At 44.4% G+C, this 22,751-nt stretch overlaps 1 protein-coding gene across 1 annotated transcript in view; it reads left to right on the forward strand.

The window, feature by feature from the left end:
• LOC145351359 (putative G-protein coupled receptor 139) overlaps window positions 1-22,057 on the forward strand; it is a 32,055-nt gene extending 9,998 nt beyond the window's left edge. The window contains exons 2-3 of the mRNA XM_080200975.1: window positions 6,300-6,476; window positions 21,159-22,057. Coding sequence (XP_080057101.1) covers window positions 6,300-6,476; window positions 21,159-22,057 — 1,076 coding nt within the window. The remainder of the gene's footprint in view (window positions 1-6,299; window positions 6,477-21,158) is intronic.
• Window positions 22,058-22,751: the final 694 nt, after the last annotated feature.

Consider the following 22,751-nt stretch of genomic DNA (forward strand, 5'->3'; position numbering starts at 1 on the left):
GGTTATTGCAGAAGGTCGAGGGACATGGAGTTGGGGGTAGGGTGTTAGTGTGGATAGAGGATTGGTTGTCAAATAGGAGGCAGAGAGTGGGGGTCAACGGGTGCTATTTGGATTGGCGGATGGTGACTAGTGGAGTGCCCCAGGGGTCGGTGCTGGGGCCTCAGCTATTTACCATTTATATAGATGATCTGAAGGAGGGAACCGAGTGTATGGTGTCGAAATTTGCTGATGACACCAAGATAGGGGGAAAGGCAAATTGTGCGGAGGGTGTGGAGAGTCTGCAGAAGGATCTAGATAGGCTGGGCGAATGGGCCAGGAAATGGCAAATGGAATTTAATGTTGGCAAGTGTGAGGTGGTCCACTTTGGTAGGAAGAATGGTAGGAAGGACTATTACTTACGTTGCGAAAAACTGCAGCAGGCGACGGTGCAGAGGGACCTCGGGGTCCTTGTGCATGAGTCGCAAAAACCCAGCTTGCAGGTGCAGCAGGTGGTCAGGAAGGCGAATGGGATGCTGGCCTTCATAGCGAGGGGGATTGAATATAAAAGTAGGGAGGTCTTGCTGCGGCTGTATAGGGCATTGGTGAGGCCGCAGCTGGAGTACTGTGTGCAGTTTTGGGCGCTGCACCTGCGCAAAGATATTTTGGCCTTGGAGGGAGTGCAGAGGAGGTTTACTAGGCTGATACCAGAGTTGAGGGGGTTGAGCTATGAGGAGAGGCTGAATAAACTAGGCTTGTACTCGTTAGAGTTTAGAAGAATGAGGGGAGATCTCATTGAGACGTATAAGATGATGAATGGGATGGATAGGATAGAGGTGGAGAGACTGTTCCCGCTCAAAAAAGACAGTAGGACTAGGGGGCACAGCCTCAAGATAAAGGGGGGGGCGGTTTAGAACGGAGTTGAGGAGGAACTTCTTCACTCAAAGGGTGGTGAATCTCTGGAATTCTCTGCCCGTTGAAGTGGTGGAGGCTGCCTCGCTAAATATTTTTAAGACGTGGGTTGATGGGTTTTTGATAAGAGAGGGGATTAAGGGTTATGGGGAGAGGGCGGGAATGTGGAACTGAGCCACGACAGATCAGCCATGATCTTATTGAATGGCGGGGCAGGTTCGAAGGGCTGGATGGGCTACTCCTGCTCCTATTTCTTATGTTCTTATTAAGTTGGGGTGGACAATTAGTTCTTAGATTGAGGAATAGAGGGCTGGGGGAATTTGCACAGAGAAAGAATTGAGGTGGTCATAGATCAGCCATGGTGGTATCGAATATGGCGGTGGAGTAGAAGGTTCTGTCCTCCCACTGCCTGCATATTTTTGCGTATTTAGGTTTATTTGTATAAAAATGGAGTAACAAAATGTCAGCAGGAGCGCGGTGCTGTAGAAACTCGAATCTAAGGGATTTTACCCCAGCTCTTTACTTTATCATTTGAGTTTCAGAAGTGAAGCCCCGTGCTTTGTATGAAGTTGTATATTCTTGTCACATTTTTCTCGGGAATATTTGGGGAACTTGCAGTGGTGAACCAAATGCAGAATGCAACACAGATGTATGGAAAATGATTTGTCATTTAATGTGTAGGTAAAAACTATGGTTGAAATTAAATTTGATGTCACATGTAGGCTTACATTAACACTGCAATGAAGTTAGCCACTGGTTCGGGCACATTGACTCTGTATTCACAGTTGATTCTTTTTTTTTTGAAACTGATTTGATTTATTACACATATTGGGAAACAGTGAAAAGTATTTTTTCTCGCACACTATGCAAGCAAAGAATACCATACAGAGAGAAGGTCCAAAGATGTGCAGGTTAGGTTGATTGACTATGCTAAGTGTCAGGAAACTCGGAGGGTAAATTTAGGGGATTACAGGAATAGGACCTGTGTCGGACTGTTGTTGGTGCAGGCTCGATAGGCCAAATGGCCTCCTTCTACACGGTATCTTCTATGACAAGAAAAGGAGAGGGTGTAGAATGAAATGTTACTGTCATAGCTAAGGTGTAGAGAAAGATCAACTTAATGAGAGATAGGTCTGTTCGAAAGTCTGATGGCAGCAGGTAAGAAGCTGTTCTTGAGTCGGTTAGTACATGTTCTCAGACTATTACATCTTTTTCCCAATGGAAGAAGATGGAAGAGAGAATGTCCGGGGTGTGTGGGATCCTTGACAGTTGTCTTAATGTCGATTTTTCAGACATTGTTTATTAAGCATCACTCTGCATCCCGAGTCCATATCAATGGCATTAATTCTTAGTAACATGGTCTCAGTGCAAATATTTGGGGAACATCACCTTTCCCCCATCAGAAATCTGATTTAAAAACTTTTCGACATTTTTAAAATCATTTTTCTCTTCTTTCTAGTTCTGCTGCTTCTCCCCAAACTCCACTCACTCCGAGGTTAGTCATGAGTCTGCTTTATTGTAACTTACAGAAGTTCTTGGAGTCATAGAGTCATGGAGATACAAAACACGGAGACAGACCTTCAGCCCAACTCCTCCATGCCAACAGGTTCCTGAAATGGAACTAGTCCCATTTGCCAGTATACTTTCCCACCCACGTACCTGTCCAAATGTCTTTTAAATGTTCTAATAGTAAGTTTGCCCAATCAGTTTAAACTAGGCATTTGAATAACAGCAGCCAAACAGGTTTGAATGTGTTGTTTTGGTAACCTGTAAACCAATCCTATTGTGGGGATGATGCTATGTAATTGGGTATAGAGATCAGGAGCACTGGCAAACTGGAGGAGAAGAGCACCTGTCACCTGCCGAATGACAGCTTAGTTCAGCTCTCAGAGAGACAGAGAAACTGGCTGGCTCTCATAGCTGCATTTATGTCTTAAAAGAAAGCCTCATCTCAATAGCGAAGATAGCAACAGAAGCCAGATATACCAGAAAGAAGAAAGAAGACAGAAGGCTCCAGAAGATGATAAACCTGCTTGTATTTTGAGAGTGACTAAAAATTATTTATTTTGCTAATAAGTGGAAATTGTATAAGCAGCATTTCTTTCAGATTAGTCTTTTATTGGATGGTTAATAGTTTAGTTAACCTGTTCATTGTCAGTTGGATAAATGAAGTGTTACTTGTTGATTTTACACAGAGATTTTCAGGTAGTTATTTTGATTTAACCATGAAAAGTTGCCAATTGTAATATTTCTCACACATTTTTTAACATACTGTAAAGGGAGGAACCCCTCTTTGAGTGGTTAAATATTAGTTCTCAGAGAGGGGATCAAACTCCCTTTCATAACAATCCACTCAAGATTGTGTTGACAAGTGGTGACTAATATTAGTGCGACTCACTCACCATCCTGCCTTGGAAATATATCGGGAGTTCCTTCACTGTTACTGGGGTCGAAATTGTGGAATTCCTTCCCCAACAGCTCATGGATAATAGACAGTAGAGAGCTTGACTGTGGCGTGGTCTGCTGTCTATGTACAGACAAGGGCTCCATCAGGCCGGAGAACAGTCTACATCACTCTCAGGGGATTTCCAGAAGCATATTTGGTAAACCTGGCCCTTTTTTACGCAGTTGTGTTTTATTTTCATGGAAATCAGCCAACAAGATCAGCTAACAAGGTGACATTTCACTGAAGAAGCTATTATTTATAAATACTAATCTGTCAAATTTCATTAACCAAGGAATTCTATTAATTGGACCATAGTTGTGAACTAGTGATTAAACAAAGGTGGACATCGATTAAATTACAATTGAACATGTGACAATTTATAATAGTGCCAAACGATTCCATTTTCATATACTGTACGATATTTATAGATGCATATAGAATCTGCAGAAATCATTTCAGACATTTCCAAATTTTGATTTGACCAAAACACGATGGGCTGACAGGATCTCCCTCAACAATGCAATTGATTGTTTACAATCTGAGCAAGATTGGTAAATAAGAAGCAATGTCCTCAACATTGGTTCTTCTGGATCTGTGTGCTGGTGCAGAGCGCTGTGTCATCACCAGCAACACTGACATCTCTGATCTTATAATGGAAGGAAGGTCATTGATCAACTTAGTGCAGGGTAGATACATTCAAACATCTGACAGCAGCAGGGAAGAAGCTGTTCTTGAGTCGGTTGGTACATGACCTCAGATTTTTGCAATTTTTTCTCAATGGAAGAAGGTGGAAGAGAGAATGTCCGGGGTGCGTGGGGGTCCTTGATTATGCCGGCTGCTTTTCCCGAGGCAGTGGGAAGTGTAGACAGAGTCAATGGATGGGAGGCTGGTTTGTGCGATGGATTGAGCTAGAATTCTGTGCTAATTTATCTGTGCTTCCATTATGATTTATTAATATCTTCAAGTTCCAATAAAAATATATCAGCTGAAGGATTCCCTCTCCTTTTAAAAATTCATCCCTGGGACACGGGTGTCACTGCCTGGGCCAGCATTTATTGTCCATCTCTAGTTGCCCGAGGGCAGTTGAGAGTCACACACATTGCTGTGGCTCTGGACTCACACGTTGGCCAGACTAGGTAAGGATGGCAGATTTCCTTCCCTAAAGAATATCAGTGAACCACAGTGAGTTTTTTTGGACAATTGACACTGGTTTGGTGGTTATCAGGAGATTTTAATTCCACACTTTTTTTGTTGAATTCAAATTCCACCATCTGCCATGGCGTGATTGGAGTAGTGGTTTAGTTAAAGTTTATTTATTAGTGTGACAGGGAGGCTTACATTAACATTGCAATGAAGCTACTGCGAAAATTTCCTAGTCGTCAGACTCCAGTGCCTGTTCAGATACACTGAGGGAGAATTAAGCCCAGCCAATGCACCCTAACCAGCAGGTCTTTCGGAGTGTGGGAGGAAACCGGAGCACCCAGAGGAAACCCACTCAGACATGGGAAGAACGTGCAAACCCCACACAGACAGCGACCCTAGCTGGGAATGGAACCCGGGTCCGACGTGCTGTGAGGCAGCAGTGCTGACACAATGCCACCCTGCCACCCCAGGAGGAGTTCCATTTTCACCAATGATTCAATAATCGAGGTGAGTGTTTTGGGAGAAAGTGTATTTGATTTGATTTATATTCATGTTCTGAGATAGATTGGGATTTTCCTTTGTTTTTCCAGCTTTTGGCTCGGGACAATTACTGGACTTATTGTCAATTCCAAGTGCGTTTCTGAGGGAAGAGTGCCTGATGCTTAATTCAATTGATGGCACAACGGTTAACACTGCTGCCTCACAGTGAGCCCAGTTCAATTCTGGCCTCAGGTCACTGTCTATGTGAAGCTTGCACATTCTCCCCGTGTCTGCATGGGTTTCCTCCAGGTGTTCGGGTTTCCTCCCACACTCCAAATATGTGCTGGTAATGTTGATTGGCCATGCTAAATTGCCCCTCAGTCTCAGGGAGATTAGCAGGGTGATTAGGTGGGGTTATGGAGATAGTGCGTGGGTGGGATTATTGTCAGCGCACAGTCGATGGGCCAAATGGTCTCCTTCTGCACTGTCCAGATTCTAAGATGATTGATAAAAGTTATCCCTGTAAAAGCAAGAGAGACAGCCAGCTTGTTAAAATGTTTACACATCCGTCCATCCATCCCTCCATCCAACCATGCAGCCACCCATCCATTACTCCTTCCATCCATCCCTCCATCCACCCATTCATCCATCCATCCATTTATCTATCCATCCCTCCATTCATCCATCCATCCATCCATCCATTCATTCACTCATCCATTCATTAATTCATCCCTCTATCCACCCATCCATCCGTCCATCCATTTATCTATCCATCCCTCCATTCATTCATTCATCCATCCATCCATTCATTCATTCATTCATTCATCCACCTATCCATCCATTCATTCATTCGTTCATCCATCCATCCATCCATCCATTTATCTATCCATCCCTCCATTCATTCATCCATCCATCCATTCATTCATTCATTCATTCATCCATCCATCCATTCATTCACTCATCCATTCATTAATTCATCCCTCTATCCACCCATCCATCCATCCATCCATTTATCTATCCATCCCTCCATGCATTCATCCATCCATCCATCCCTCCAAACACTCATTCATTCATTCATCCATCCATTCATTCATTCATCCATCCATCCATTCATTCATTCATCCATCCATCCCTCCCTCCCTCCATCCATCCATCCATCCATTCATTCGTCCATCCATCCATGACTCCATCAAACAATGAAGTGAACTATTGAGAGGTCAGTTTGGTTCTCGTTGAGTTAATAACCTGACTTTGCTCAAATTCTATCTTTACAGACTAATTCCAACAGAAATCAAATGCTTCCTGAATAATTTCTTGTCCTTGTCTCTTTCTTCTCTTGCAGTTAATTTATTGGGAATTGTGATCCTGTCTCGGGGGTACTGCGGCCTCTCCGCCTGCACCACTCGCTATCTCTTAGCCATGGCATTGGCGGATCTCCTTGTCGTCATCACAGACGTTATCTTAGCCAAGATCTATTATTATTATTTTCCAACAACTTCACTGGACATCACTCCTGCATGTAGTTTCCGCTTTACATTGATTGCTGTAGTCACAGACTGCTCTGTCTGGTTCACCGTCACTTCTTCCTTGGATCAATGTGTGGCCATTTGTTCCCAGAAACTGAAGAGAAAATATTGCACGGGGAAAACTGCGACAGTGATTATCGCATCAACTTGCATTGCTGCCATTTTGCAAAACATCCCTTTGTACTTTGCGTAAAAACCTGGGGAATTTTTCCTCTCTACACCATATTTTTGTTACTTTAAGCAAAGTTATTACACTGATCCAAGGTGGCTGGGGTTTCAATGGTTCAACAAGTTTCTCACACCATTGTTACCATTCTTTTTAATTCTGTTGATCAACGCTCTGACAGTCAGGCACATTTTAGTGGCCAGTCGAGTCCGCATGGGACTGAGGGGTCAGAGTAAAGGAGAGAATCACAGTGACCCAGAGATGGAGAGCAGAAGAAAGTCTGTGATTTTACTCTTCGTCATATCCGGCAGCTTCATTTTCCTATGGTTGCTGAATGTCATAGCTTTCTTATATTCTACCATCATAGGATCGATTCTACCATCATAGGATCGAACGTGACTGCCTTCATGTTGGACAAAGTCGGAAATGCTCTGCTGCTTTTTAACTGCTGCACAAACACTTTTATTTATGCAGGGACACAGGCTAAGTTCAGGGAGAAGTTCAAGAATGCAATGAGGAACCTGTTAACTTAACCTGTTGAATTCATGAACGAACAAGATGACTATCAGAAAACCTTTGGGGCAAGTGGCCCCTGAGGGGCAAGTTTTCTACACAGGGAATGGTAGGTGTCCAGAACGCGTTGCCAGGGGTGTTGGTGGACGCTGATAATGATGGGAGATTTTTAGATAAGCACATGAATATGCAAGGAATATAAGGATATTGACCAACGATAGAAGGGATTAGATGTAAGCCGCATGTTTCCAGTCTCTCAATAGCCTCAAACCAATGAGGGACCTCTGATCAGTGACTGGCCAATCAGGGAACTCTTTCCTGTGACTGAGGTTCGCCTCAGCCAATCAAGCACACTTTCCCTCTGTCATGTTCTATCAGCCAATCAGAAGCCAAAAGCTGTGGCCGACCCTGGTCCAATGGAAGTTGACTAACAAAGTCCCGGCTGTCCAATTGGAGCCGGACGATATTAGAGTGACAGCAGCCTTATCCAATCAATGAGCTCCGCCAGCCCAGTCATTGTCAGAAACACAGATGTCATGGCAGGAGGCGGGGCAACCATGCTTCAATCGAAACTTCACTGAAATGTACAACTGCAGATTTAAAACTGCATTCGGAGAGTGGGACAGGAAAAGAGTCAGGAGGATATCAAAATCCGATCACTTTAAGAATCAGTGACACAGTGGTTAGCATTGCTGTCCCAAAGTGCTAGGGATCTGGGTTCAATTCCCACCTGTATGTGTGGAGTCTCCACATTCTCCCCGTGTCTGCATGGGTTTCCTCTGGGTGCTCCGGTTTACACCCACAGTCCGAAGGATGTGCTGGTTAGGTACATAAACCACGCTAAATGCTCCCTAACTGTACCTGGACAGGTGCTGGAGTGTGGCAACTCGGAGATTTTCACAGTGACCTCATTGCAGTGTTAACGTAAGCCTACTTGTGACAAATAAATAAACTTTAAAGCATAAGAAGTCCATTGGTCTAAATGTGTCTATCAGTTTTTTTGAGTGTCCTGTTTGCTCAGTGTCATTATCCTGCCTGTTCTCCTGCACAGTCTTCCTGTGTCTAATTCCCTTGTGAATTCTCCAGTCTCAACTGCATTCAGCACCTTCCAGTCCCTGACCACACCTTATGGAACAAGAGTGCTCCTCATACCGGTTTGCCCCTTTTACCAATGAGGTTAAATGGACCGTCCCATTCTCTCTCCTCTTGCAAATGACAGCTCGTTCTCTTTGTTACTGATATTCGGGGTGGATGTAAACAGCACTAATATCTCCTACCACCCATCCAGAATCATCAAATTGTCCTCACTGCCTCCTGCCCTCTACACTGACACACACTCACAAACTTACTCATAGACAAACACACACACACACACACACCGACACACACACACCGACAGAGACACACCGACACACACTCACAAACTCACTCATAGACAAACACACACACACACACCGACACACACTCACAAACTTACTCATAGACAAACACACACACACACACACACCGACACACACTCACAAACTCACTCATAGACAAACACACACACACACACACACACACCGACACACACTCACAAACTCACTCATAGACAAACACACACACACACACCGACACACACTCACAAACTTACTCATAGACAAACACACACACACACACACACCGACACACACTCACAAACTCACTCATAGACAAACACACACACACACACACACACCGACACACACTCACAAACTCACTCATAGACAAACACACACACACACACACACACCGACACACACTCACAAACTCACTCATAGACAAACACACACACACACACCGACACACACTCACAAACTCACTCATAGACAAACACACACACACACACCGACACACACTCACAAACTCACTCATAGACAAACACACACACACACACACACACCGACACACACACACCGACAGAGACACACCGACACACACTCACAAACTCACTCATAGACAAACACACACACACACACACCGACACACACTCACAAACTCACTCATAGACAAACACACACACACACACACCGACACACACTCACAAACTCACTCATAGACAAACACACACACACACACCGACACACACTCACAAACTCACTCATAGACAAACACACACACACACACACCGACACACACTCACAAACTCACTCATAGACAAACACACACACACACACACACACACCGACACACACTCACAAACTCACTCATAGACAAACACACACACACACACCGACACACACTCACAAACTCACTCATAGACAAACACACACACACACACACCGACACACACTCACAAACTCACTCATAGACAAACACACACACACACACACACACACCGACACACACTCACAAACTCACTCATAGACAAACACACACACACACACACCGACACACACTCACAAACTCACTCATAGACAAACACACACACACACACCGACACACTCACAAACTCACTCATAGACAAACACACACACACACACACACACCGACACACACACACAAACTCACTCATAGACAAACACACACACACACACACACACCGACACACACACACCGACAGAGACACACCGACACACACTCACAAACTCACTCATAGACAAACACACACACACACACACGCACACACACACCGACACACACACACCGACAGAGACACACCGACACACACTCACAAACTCACTCATAGACAAACACAGACGCACACACCGACACACACTCACAAACTCACTCATAGACAAACACACACACACACACCGACACACACTCACAAACTCACTCATAGACAAACACAGACGCACACACCGACACACACTCACAAACTCACTCATAGACAAACACACACACACACACCGACACACACTCACAAACTCACTCATAGACAAACACACACACACACACACCGACACACACTCACAAACTCACTCATAGACAAACACACACACACACACACACCGACACACACTCACAAACTCACTCATAGACAAACACACACACACACACACACCGACACACACACACCGACAGAGACACACCGACACACACTCACAAACTCACTCATAGACAAACACACACACACACACACGCACACACACACCGACACACACTCACAAACTCACTCATAGACAAACACACACACACACACACCGACACACACACACCGACAGAGACACACCGACACACACTCACAAACTCACTCATAGACAAACACACACACACACACCGACACACACACACCGACACACACTCACAAACTCACTCATAGACAAACACAGACGCACACACCGACACACACTCACAAACTCACTCATAGACAAACACACACACACACACCGACACACACTCACAAACTCACTCATAGACAAACACACACACACACACCGACACACACTCACAAACTCACTCATAGACAAACACACACACACACACACGCACCACCGACACACACTCACAAACTCACTCATAGACAAACACACACACACACACACACCGACACACACACACCGACAGAGACACACCGACACACACTCACAAACTCACTCATAGACAAACACACACACACACACACGCACACACACACCGACACACACTCACAAACTCACTCATAGACAAACACAGACGCACACACCGACACACACTCACAAACTCACTCATAGACAAACACACACACACACACACGCACACACACACCGACACACACTCACAAACTCACTCATAGACAAACACACACACACACACACGCACACACACACCGACACACACTCACAAACTCACTCATAGACAAACACACACACACACACACCGACAGAGACACACCGACACACACTCACAAACTCACTCATAGACAAACACACACACACACACCGACACACACTCACAAACTCACTCATAGACAAACACACACACACACACACACACACACACACCGACACACTCACAAACTCACTCATAGACAAACACACACACACACACACACCGACACACACTCACAAACTCACTCATAGACAAACACACACACACACACACACACCGACACACACTCACAAACTCACTCATAGACAAACACACACACACACACACACCGACACACACACACCGACAGAGACACACCGACACACACTCACAAACTCACTCATAGACAAACACACACACACACACCGACATACACTCACAAACTCACTCATAGACAAACACACACACACACACCGACACACACTCACAAACTCACTCATAGACAAACACACACAGACACACACACCGACACACACTCACAAACTCACTCATAGACAAACACACACACACACACACACCGACACACACTCACAAACTCACTCATAGACAAACACAGACACACACACCGACACACACTCACAAACTCACTCATAGACAAACACACACACACACACCGACACACACTCACTCATAGACAAACACAGACACACACACACCGACAGACACACAAACACACACACACACCACACCAATACACACACACACAAACACGCACACCACACCAACACACATACCCATATGCACATACTCACAAAGTCACCCAGTATCTCACACACACAAGCACTCACACACTCACATTCACACACACTCAAACTCACAAACACAGACATATGCACCCAAACACTTACATGCCCACTCTCACACAGACACACACACTCACATACATTCACACAGACACACACACACACTCACACACATGCAAATAGTCTTACACACATACACATATACTCACACGCACACTCACACAATCATACACACACACACATTCATACACTCACAGACTCATGCACATGCACTCACATGCCCACAGACACACACAAACTCACACACACGCATATACACACACTCATACATGCACACACAATCACACACTCATTCATTCACTCTCACACTCCACACAGAACACACACACACAAAAACACTCACATACACAAACACGCACACACACACACTCACAGTCCCTCTCTCACACACACACTCTCTCAATCATACAACGATCATACACACACAAATGCAGACAGTTACACACAACCATGCTCACACACGCACACACAAATATACCCATACACCAACGCACACATAGAGAGCTGAGAATTTGATTGGCTCATTAATAAGGTACATGGGACACTTGGATTTTATCAGTCATCGTATAAAAGAAGATTGGGTCACTGAAAAAAAGATTGTCTAAAGAATGGGAATAAGATAAAAGTGAATGTGTGTGTCTCTATTTGTGTTAAGAAAATGTTAAGAACCACCATTAATTTTTTTACTTTAAATTTTGCCTAATGTGTCTTCCGATGGTTCGAGAGTATAAAATAAGTGGACTGCTGCCTAGCAAGATGGGCCTATGGATAAGTGAAGGAGTTAGTTCAGCTGGGACTTGGAACACGCATTTGGAAGAGGTCTTGAGACACTGTGATGCCAGGCAGGACATTGTAAAGGGACAGAAAGCAAGCCCAAACTAAACAGCAAAGTCTCATAAACACGAGGAATGGGGTAACAGGGTGTTCCAGACAGAACACGAGGCCAAGAGGCAAGGAACAGGACCAGTTCAGTTAGGTTTAGCTGCAGATCCAAATTCAAAAGGCAAAGCTACAGAAAAGCAGGAAGAAAGCGCAGTGGGCTGGTGTGAAACCAGAGATCAAATCAGACCAGTAAGGTTTTGACTCCTCACCCCAGGCCTGCAAAGCAATGATATATTGTTGACCTGGCCGGCTATCTGAGAGATTGTGTGAAATGAAGTCTGAATGCAGCTGGCGATCTCAGCAGAAGGAACCTGGAAGGAAAGTTTGAAACAGTGGAGGTGGATCCTTGGTGAAGACAAAAAGCATCATTTGGGAAAAGATTCCAAGGTGTGTTCTCTGAGGGTGGAGATTAGAAATTCTTGTGTGAGTTATTGGCTGACAGTGTGACAAATATCTGTGCACTACTGATGCAAAATTTGTAGAAGTTGCTTGGTTGACATATGTCACTTGTTTGAAAGGGCAGGGCATCCAATTTGGTTGTCTATTGCATTACAGAGACTGTGAACGTTAGAGTATAAGATTGATTTTGTCATTTGGATTATTCTAACAAATTGTTATACACCTGTAACTTTTTTGCGTGGAATTGGTGATGCACTGTAGCCCAAAGTATCTTGTTTAATAAACACTCTGTTCTTCTATTCAAAATTGGACAGCTGACACTGGTGACTCAATAATGGCAAACAGATATCAGATTTATCAAAAATGAAAGTTGAAATCATGAGATTTGACATGTCCAACAACTGAGATCTTGCAAGCTCCTTTGTCCTAGCAGACAAGTGTACGCCAATTGCACAACTGGACTTATGAAATAGACTTGCTCTTTGCTATCACTCACTCTCTATAATCATGCTATGTGCAGCACAAGGGGGGAGTCGTTACTGTCTCTTCAGACAGATATTCTTTTCATTAAATCACGGAATGAGGGTGTCAATGTTTGTGTTGGCATATTGCCAACACAAACCTATTGCCCCTGAACTGAGTGGCCTGCTGGGGAGTTTAAGAGTCAAGCAAATACTATGCCAAATGTAGGCCACATAATGATGGCAGTGGATCAGATGATTTTTACAATTAAAATCAGATGATTTTAGAATCGACAATAGTGTTATAGTTATCCTTCCAGCTGTACAGTGAATTCAGATTTCACCATCCACCACGGTGGGATTTGGACATAGAATCATAGAACTCTACAGTGCAGAAAGAGGCCCTCCGGCCCATTGAGTCTGCACCGAACACAATCCCACCCAGGCCCTTCCCCCATGTCCCTACATATTATACCCACTAATCCCTCTAACCTACGCATCCCTGGACACTAAGGGGCAATTTCTTAGCATGGCCAATCAATCTAACCCGCACATCTTTGGACTGTGGAAGGAAACCAGAGTACCCGGAGGAAACCCACACAGATAGTGACCTAATCCGGGAATCGAACCCAGGACCCTGGAGCTGTGAATCAGCAGTGCTAACCACTGTGCTACCATGCCGCCCATTTGTGCCCAGAATGTCACCCTGGATCCCTGTACTACTAATCCAGTAGCAATGCCACTATACCACTACACTATCAGCTTCCCTAGTTAGAAGAAGCATCCTGTATATAAATATATTAAAGTTAATTTATTAGTCACATGTAGGCTTACATTCACACTGCAATGAAGTTACTCTGAAAATCCCCTAGTTGCCACACTCCAGCATCTGTTTGGCTATACTGTGGAAGAGTTTAGCATGGCCAATTCACCGAACCTGCATGTTTGGACTGTGGGAGAAAACCGGAGCACCCAGAAGACACGGGGAGAATGTGCAAACTCCGCACAGGCAATGACCCAAGCCAGGAAGTAAACATGGGTTCCTGGCACTGTGAGGCAGAAGTGCCAACCACTGTGCCATCTTGCCGCACTGTGTTGAACAGAGAACTGGAATGTGTCTACACTTTCCCTGTGAACATACAATACCCTCTGCTTTACAGACATACCAAGGGAACAGTGCATCAGGGATGAGTCACCTCATCTGACAAGACCAAAACTGTTTGTGTTGTCGCCCTGAAACTGTGATCGGGCCGACCTGGATTTGAATTTACACCTGTGATCAGTAATCATTTATCTATCTGAAAATGAAGAACCAGTAACCCAGCCTCCAGTGCTCAGGCTCCCGGGGGAGGCTGAGTGCTGGTGGGATGCAGGGTTGGAGCAAGAGGACAATTGCAGGTAACTTGATGGTTCTCAAGTCCCTCTGGGAGACCAATCATTTTTAAATTGTTTTTCTTGGTTCTCATCTGCCCAGAGGTGGGAAGGAATTCACTGAATCCAACTTCTCAAGTCCCCTTAGAATTTGATAAGCTTCAATGAGATGTTCTCAACTCCAAATATCCAAATTCTTCTCCAGATAAAATCACCGCCACAGGAATCAGCTGAGTGCAGTTCACTCTTAAATAAGAAGAAAACTGTGCACACTTTCCTAAGGGTGTTCTCAACATGGTCCCTTTTATACACAACCAATCAACTCTCAGCTGCAATTCAATTTCCCTCAGTACTAAGCATACATGTCCCCCTTCCTCAGTCTCAGAAACAGTGTTACAAACCCTGTCAGAGGTTTCAGTTCAAATGTCACTGTGGGAGAGATGGTCAGAGGAGGGGTTAGAACCATGTTTTGCTTAGAACTCCCTTTGGGTGGGCCTGAAACTGGGCATGGTGTGAAATCTTTAATGGTCTGAACATGGAGAATGATCCCAAAGCAGAATGGATCTGACCCTAGTAATGGTCCAAACCTACACAGGTATTGAACTGTTGGATGTTCAGAACTTGTGGAGGTCCTTGGTGTCCCTCAACATTGTACGTTTCTGCAACTTGTGATGCTCAGGACGCTGGGCATGTATAATCTGGGTGTCATTCCCAAGCTGGAGAGGGCCAACCTGATGAGAATCATAGAATCCCTACAGTGTAGATGGAGGCCACTGGGCCCAGTGAATCTGCATCAACAACAATCCCACCCCACATATTTACCCTGCTAGTACAGCTGACACTAAGGGGTAATTTAGCATGGCTACTCAACCTAACCCGCACATCTTCAGACATGAAGCGGCAACTTAGGTTGACCAATCACAGTGGTTCACACTGCTGCCTCACAGCAGCAGGGATCAGGGTTTGATTCTCGGTTTGGGTCACTGTCTGTGTTGAGTTTGCACATTCTCCCCCTGTGAGTGTGGGTTTCCTGTGAGTGCTCCAGTTCCACCCCCCTCTCCCCTCCCCACAGTCCAAAAGATGTGCTGGTTAGGGTGCATTGGCCATGCTAAATTCTCCCTCAGTGTACCCGAACAGGTGCCGGAGTGTGGCAACTAGGGAATTTGCACTGTAACTTCATTGCAATGTTAATGTCAGCCTATTTGTGACATTAATTTTTAAAAAACTGTAAACTTCATCTAATGGACACTAAGGGACAATTTAGCATGACCAAACTAGAAAGAGTGCAGAAAATAATTTACTAGGATGCTACCAGGACTTGATGGATTGAGTTATAAGGAGAGGCTGGATAGACTGGGACTTTTTTCTCTGGAGCGTAGTAGGCTGAGGTGTGGTCTTATAGAGGTCTATAAAATAATGAGGGGCACAGATCAGCTAGATAGTCAATATCTTTCCCCAAAGTTAGGGGAGTCTGAAACTAGAGGGCATAGGTTTACGGTGAGAGGGGAGAGATACAAAAATGTCCAGAGGGGCATTTTTTTTCACACAGAGGATGATGAGTGTCTGGAACAAGCTGCCAGAGGTAATAGTAGAGGTGGGTACAATTTTGTCTTTTAAAAAGCATTTAGACAGTTACATGGGTAAGATGGATATAGAGGGATATGGGCCAAACACAAGTAATTGGGACTAGCTTTGGGGTTTAAAAAAAAGAGAAGCACAGACAAATTGGGCCAAAGGGCCTGTTTCCATGTTGTAACCTCAATGACTCTATGACTTATGGTCAAACTATGACCCCTAGTTTTGGACTCTCCCCACCATGGGGAACATTCTTTCTGAATCTACCCTGTCTAACCCTGTGTGAATTTTATAAGTTTCTATCAGATCCCCTCTCACTCTTCTAAACTCCAGTGAATATAATCCTAACCCACTCAGTCTCTCCTCATATGACAGAGCTGCCATCCCAGGAATCAGCCTGGTAAACCTTCACTGTGCTCCCTCTATAGCAAGGAACATCCTTCCTCAGACAAGGAGACCAAACCTGCACACAATACTCCAGGAGTGGCCTCACCAACACCCTGTACAATTGACATTGTCTACACTTTGCAAGAATCTCAGAAATAAATATCAGAACTTGGACTGCACTCGATGTCATTAGTTCATTATTGTTATCTGAATTGTACAATTGAGTCTCTGATGTAACTGTCTTTTTATCACAATAGGGAATTAACTCTCTGTTAATTTGTTTCTTGACTTGCAAGAGAATTACACTTGAATATGAGGCAAGCTCAATATTCCCGAGGCAATTCCATGATGTATAAATGAACGACACTAGCAATGTAACACTTCGGATTTGAACAGAAATTCCCTGCAGTAGGGAGGAACAGTTCACTTTACCCTCACCATGCATCGACCCCTCAACCATACGCTGAAAATATATTACACCATTCTGGCTATTGTTGGTGTTCCTGGTAAGTGGCTTGAACCTTTGAATTGTGGAAATTCATGTCTGGTTCCAACTTGTGACTAATAATCACTCAACTGCCGCTGACAACCCACCCATGATATAATCTTAAATTAAAAATTTAACAGAAAAGTCCTGGATAAACTGCCAGCATCTGTGGAGAGAGAGAGAAAAAGAAACAGAGTTAATGTGACAAGTCTAAATGATCCTTCTGAATTGATTTGATTTATTATTGTCACATGTATTGGGATACAGTGAAAAGTATTGTTTCTTGCACGCTGTACAAAGCATACCGTTCATAGAGTACAGAGGGGAGAAGGAAAGGAGAGGGTGCAGAATGTAGTGTTACAGTCACAGCGAGGGTGTAGAGAAAGGTCAACTTAATATGAAATAGGTCCACTCAAAAGTCTGGCGGCAGCAGGGAAGAAGCTGTTCTTGAGTCAGTTGGTATGCCATCTCAGACCTTCGCATCTTTTTCACGGTGGAAGAAGGCGGAAGAGAGAATGTCCAGGGTGCGTGGGGTCCTCAATTATGCTGGCTGCTTTTCCCAAGGCAGCAGGAAGTGTAAACGGAATCAATGGATGGTGGGGGGGATGCTTTGCGTGATGGAATAGGCTACATTCACAACACCTTTGTAGTTTTTCTTGTGGTTTTGGTCAGAGCAGGAGCCATACAAGGCTGGGATACATCCAGAAAGACTGCTTTCTATGGTACATCTGTAAAAATTGGTGAGAGTCGTAGCAGACATGCCAAATTTCCTTAGTCTTCTGAGAAAGTCTTCTGAATGCAATTACTGTCACTAGAGAGGTAGTGCTTGATCGACTAGCGGGACTGATGGTGGGCAAGTCCCCAGGGCCAGATGGAATGCATCCCAGGGTTCTGAAGGAAATGGCAGAGGTGATAGTGGATGCCTTAGTGGTTATTTACCAAACTTCACTGGATTCCGGGGAAGTGCCGGAAGATTGGAAAATGGCTAATGTTACGCCACTGTTTAAAAAAGGTAGCAGGCAAAAGGCAGGGAATTATAGGCCGGTTAGTTTAACGTCTGTTGTTGAAAAATGCTTGAATCCGTCATCACAGAAGAAATAGTCAGGCACCTAGAGAAGAATTGTTTGATCGAGCAGACGCAGCATGGATTCGTTAGGGGGAAGTCATGTTTGATGAATTTATTGGAATTCTATGAGGATGTGACTAGTGCGGTAGACAGAGGGGAACTGGTGGATGTAGTATTTCTCAATTTTCAAAAGGTGTTTGATAAGGTGCCTCACAAAAGGTTGCTTCAGAAGGATAGGGGGCATGGAGTTGGGGGTAGGGTGTTAGCGTGGATAGAGGATTGGTTGTCTAATAGGAGGCAGAGAGTCGGTATCAATGGGTACTATTCTGATTGGCGGTTGGTAACTAGTGGGGTGCCGCAGGGATCAGTGCTGGGGCCTCAGCTATTTACCATTTATATAGATGATCTGGAGGAGGGGGGCTGAGTGTAGGGTGATGAAATTTGCTGATAACACAAAGATAAGTGGAAAAGCAAATTGTGCAGAGGGATCTAGATAGGCTGAGTGAGTGGACGAGGACCTGGCAGATGGAGTACAATGTTAGCAAGTGTGAGGTTATCCACTTTTGCAGGAATAATAGTAGGAGGGATTACTATTTAAAGGGCGAAAAGCTGCAGCATGCTACGGTGCAGAGGGACCTGGGGGTCCTTGTGCATGAGTCACAAAAACCCAGTCTGCAGGTGCAGCAGGTGATCAAGAAGGCGAATGGGATGCTGGCCTTTATAGCGAGGGGGATAGAATATAAAAGCAGGGAGGTCTTGCTGCAACTGTACAGGGCATTGGTGAGGCTGCAGATGGAGTACTGTGTGTAGTTTTGGTCGCCGCACTTGCGCAAGGATATTTTGGCCTTGGAGGGAGTGCAGAGGAGGTTCACTAGGCTGATACCGGAGATGAGTGGGTTGGACTATGAAGAGAGACTAAATAGACTGTCTGTACTCGTTGGAGTTTAGAAGGATGAGAGGGGATCTTATAGAGACGTATAAGATAATGAAAGGGACCGATAGGGTAGAGGTAGAGAGATTCTTCCTGCTTAGAAAGGACAACAGGACTAGAGGGCACAGCCTCAAGATAAAGGGGGGGTGCAGTTTAGAACAGAGTTGAGGAGGAACTTCTTCACTCAAAGGGTGGTGAATCTCTGGAATTCTCTGCCTGTTGAAGTGGTGGAGGCTGCCTCGCTAAATATTTTTAAGACACAGGTTGATGGGTTTTTGGTGGACAAGGGAATTAAGGGTTATGGGGAGAAAGCGGGAAAGTGGAACTGATCCACTTCAGATCAGCCATGATCTTATTGAATGGCGGGGCAGGCTCGAAGGGCTAGATGGCCTACTCCTGCTCCTATTTCTTATGTTCGTATGAAAGTAAAGCTGTTGGTGGGCTTTCTTAACTATAGCATTGGCGGGGGGGAGCCAGGACAGATCTGAACACCTAAAAACAGAAACTTGCCAATTTTTGATAGGTTTTTAACACTGCTATGCAGTTGGTCAAATATGACAGGCCTTTTTGAACAAGCGCTGTTTTATTTAATATTGTATTACATGTTTCCAGTAGTTTTTGCCCTAGTTCTAATTGGATTATTTTTCTTACCACTGACGGTATGTCCACTTGTCCATAGTTGGTTGGTCTTTACCTATCTCTGATTTCAAATATAGTTATGGCTTGTTATAATCCAGGTCAGGTGTTTTCAAAAGTCCGTGTAGACCAGAAGTTTTGCATTTTGATTTTGGCATTAGGATGAGCATAAAATCTTTCACTCCAGGTATGATTCAAGTGATCCCCAAGGAAGCTTTTATGAAACATTGTTTATTTAAGAACACAGTTAATATGTGAGGCAGCAGCGCTAACCGCTGTATCACTGGGCCAAATTTGGGCTATTAATTTGAAGGGTTGTGTAGATTGAAAAGCTGTAAGATTTTTGTGCTCTTAAATTCATTCCAGATTTACAAGGATGTTAACAGTTTTCAGTTACGAGGCTGCAACTTCTTTCCCTGGAGCGTGGGAGGATGAGGGGTGGCCTTATAGAGGTTTATAAAATCATAGGTGCTATTATATTATGCGGCACAATAGCACTGGTGCCTCGCAGATCTGGGTTCCATTCCCAGCTGGGGTCACTGCCTGTGCAGAGTTTGCACATTCTCCCCGTGACTGCGTGGGTTTTCTCCGGGTGCTCCGGTTTCCTCGCACAGTCCGAAAGATGTGTCTGCTTAGTGCTTTGGCTATGCTAAATATCCCTCAGTGTACCCAACAGGTGCCAGAGTGTGGCGACTAGGAGTTTTTCCACAGTAACTTCATTGCAGTGTTAATGTAAGCCTACTTGTGACACTAATAAATAAACTTTAAACTTAAAAAAAAGGCTTTAAGGTGAATAGCCAAGGTCTTTTCCCCAGGGTAGTGGTGTCCAAAACTAAAGAGTGTAGTTTAAAGGTAAGCGGGGAAAGGGAACTGAGGGCAACTTTTTTCCACAGAGGGTAGAGTGTGTATATGGGATGAGCTGCCAGAGGAGGCGGTGGAGATGGGTATAATTGCAACATTTAACAGACATTTGGGCAGGTACATGGGTGGGAAAAGTTTACAGGGATACGGACCAAACGCAGGCAAATGGGACTAATTCAGTTTAGGGAAACTGGTCAGCATGGAGGAGTTGGGCTGAAGGGTCTCTGAGCCAGATATCTCTACGACTCTACAAAATCTTTGCCTTAATACTTTGCTCAGACATTGAAAATATTGTGCCAGTAATTTCCAGTCTCTTTCTCTCCACAGTTAATTTAGTGGCGATAGTGATCCTATCCCGGAAAAAGTGCGGTCTATCTCCCTGCACCACTCGCTACCTGGTGGCCATGGCAACGGCGGACCTTCTGGTTATTATCTTTGAAGTGATACTGAGGCAGATCAATTACTTTTATTTTCCAGTCACTTTCCTGTACCTTACTCCAGTGTGCAGTATTTATAATGTTCTGATTTGCACGTCCACGCAATGCTCTGTCTGGTTTACCGTTACTTTCTCCTTCGATCGTTTTGTGGCCATATGTTGCCAGAAGCTGAAAGCAAATTACTGCACCGAGAAAACTTCACTCATAGTTTTAGCAACAGCCAGCATTCTGCTCTGTATGAAAAACATCCCATTCTACTTTATATACGAACCCGGCCAGATAATCGACAACGTGCCATGGCTTTGTAACATGAAGCTGAGCTATTTCACTGAGACTGGCTGGATAGTATTTAATTGGTTTGATACAGTTTTAACACCATTGTTCCCATTTACCTTCATTCTGTTACTCAATGCTCTGACAGTCAGACACATCTTGATGGCCAATCGAGTCCGTAAGGGATTGAAGTGTCAGAACCGCAGTGACTCAGAGATAGAAAGCAGAAAGAAGTCTGTGATTTTGCTCTTCACCATATCCTGCAGCTTCATACTTCTGTGGCTGATGTACCTTGTACATTTCTTGTATTATAGCATTTCAGGAAGAAATCCCGATGATTACAATCTTTCTGAATATATATTTCAACAAGTTGCAAACATGCTGCTCAATTTAAGTTGCTGCACAAACACGTCTATTTATGGGGTAACTCAGTCTAAGTTCAGAGAGCAAGTCAAGTGCACAGTAATGTACCCGGTCACATCTCTGATACAACTGATTAATAAACAAAATAAATGACAACAACTCCCAGATTTACCAGTCCAGAAATTGATTGTTTCTCTCCAGGCTCACAATGGAGTCATGGCCAAGAGCAGTACAGAAACATAGCAACTTGAAGCAGGAATCAGCCATTCAATGCTTCCAGCCTGCTGTGCCATTCATTTTGATCATGCTGATCATCAAATTCAATATCCTGATCCCACCTTCCCCCCACCCCCCATATCACGCAATCCCTTTAGCCCCAAAAGCTATATTTAATTTCTTCTTGAAATAACACCAACATTTTGGCCTCAACTACTTTCTATGGGAGTGAATTCCACATATTCACCACTCTCTGGGTGAAGGTTTACCCCTTATCCTCAAATTCTGACCCCTAGTTCTGGACTGCCCCCACCATCGGGGAACATTCTTTCTGAATCTACCCTGTCTAACCCTTAGAATTTTATAAGTTTCTATCAGATCCCCTCTCACTCTTCTAAATGCCAATGAATATAATCCTAACTGATTTAGTCTCTGTTGTGACAGACCTGCCATCCCAGGAATCAGCCTGGTAAACCTTCAATGTGCTCACAGAATCATAGAAGAATCATAGAAACCCAATAGTACAGAAACAGGCCATTCGGCCCATCGAGTCTGCACCGAACACAATCCCACCCAGGCCCTACCCCCATATCCCTACATATTATACCCACTAATCTCTCTAACCTACGCA

The sequence above is a fragment of the Carcharhinus amblyrhynchos genome, chromosome 13 (genome assembly GCF_965287045.1).
Source record: "Carcharhinus amblyrhynchos chromosome 13, sCarAmb.v2.hapA, whole genome shotgun sequence".
Classification (NCBI taxonomy): domain Eukaryota; kingdom Metazoa; phylum Chordata; class Chondrichthyes; order Carcharhiniformes; family Carcharhinidae; genus Carcharhinus; species Carcharhinus amblyrhynchos.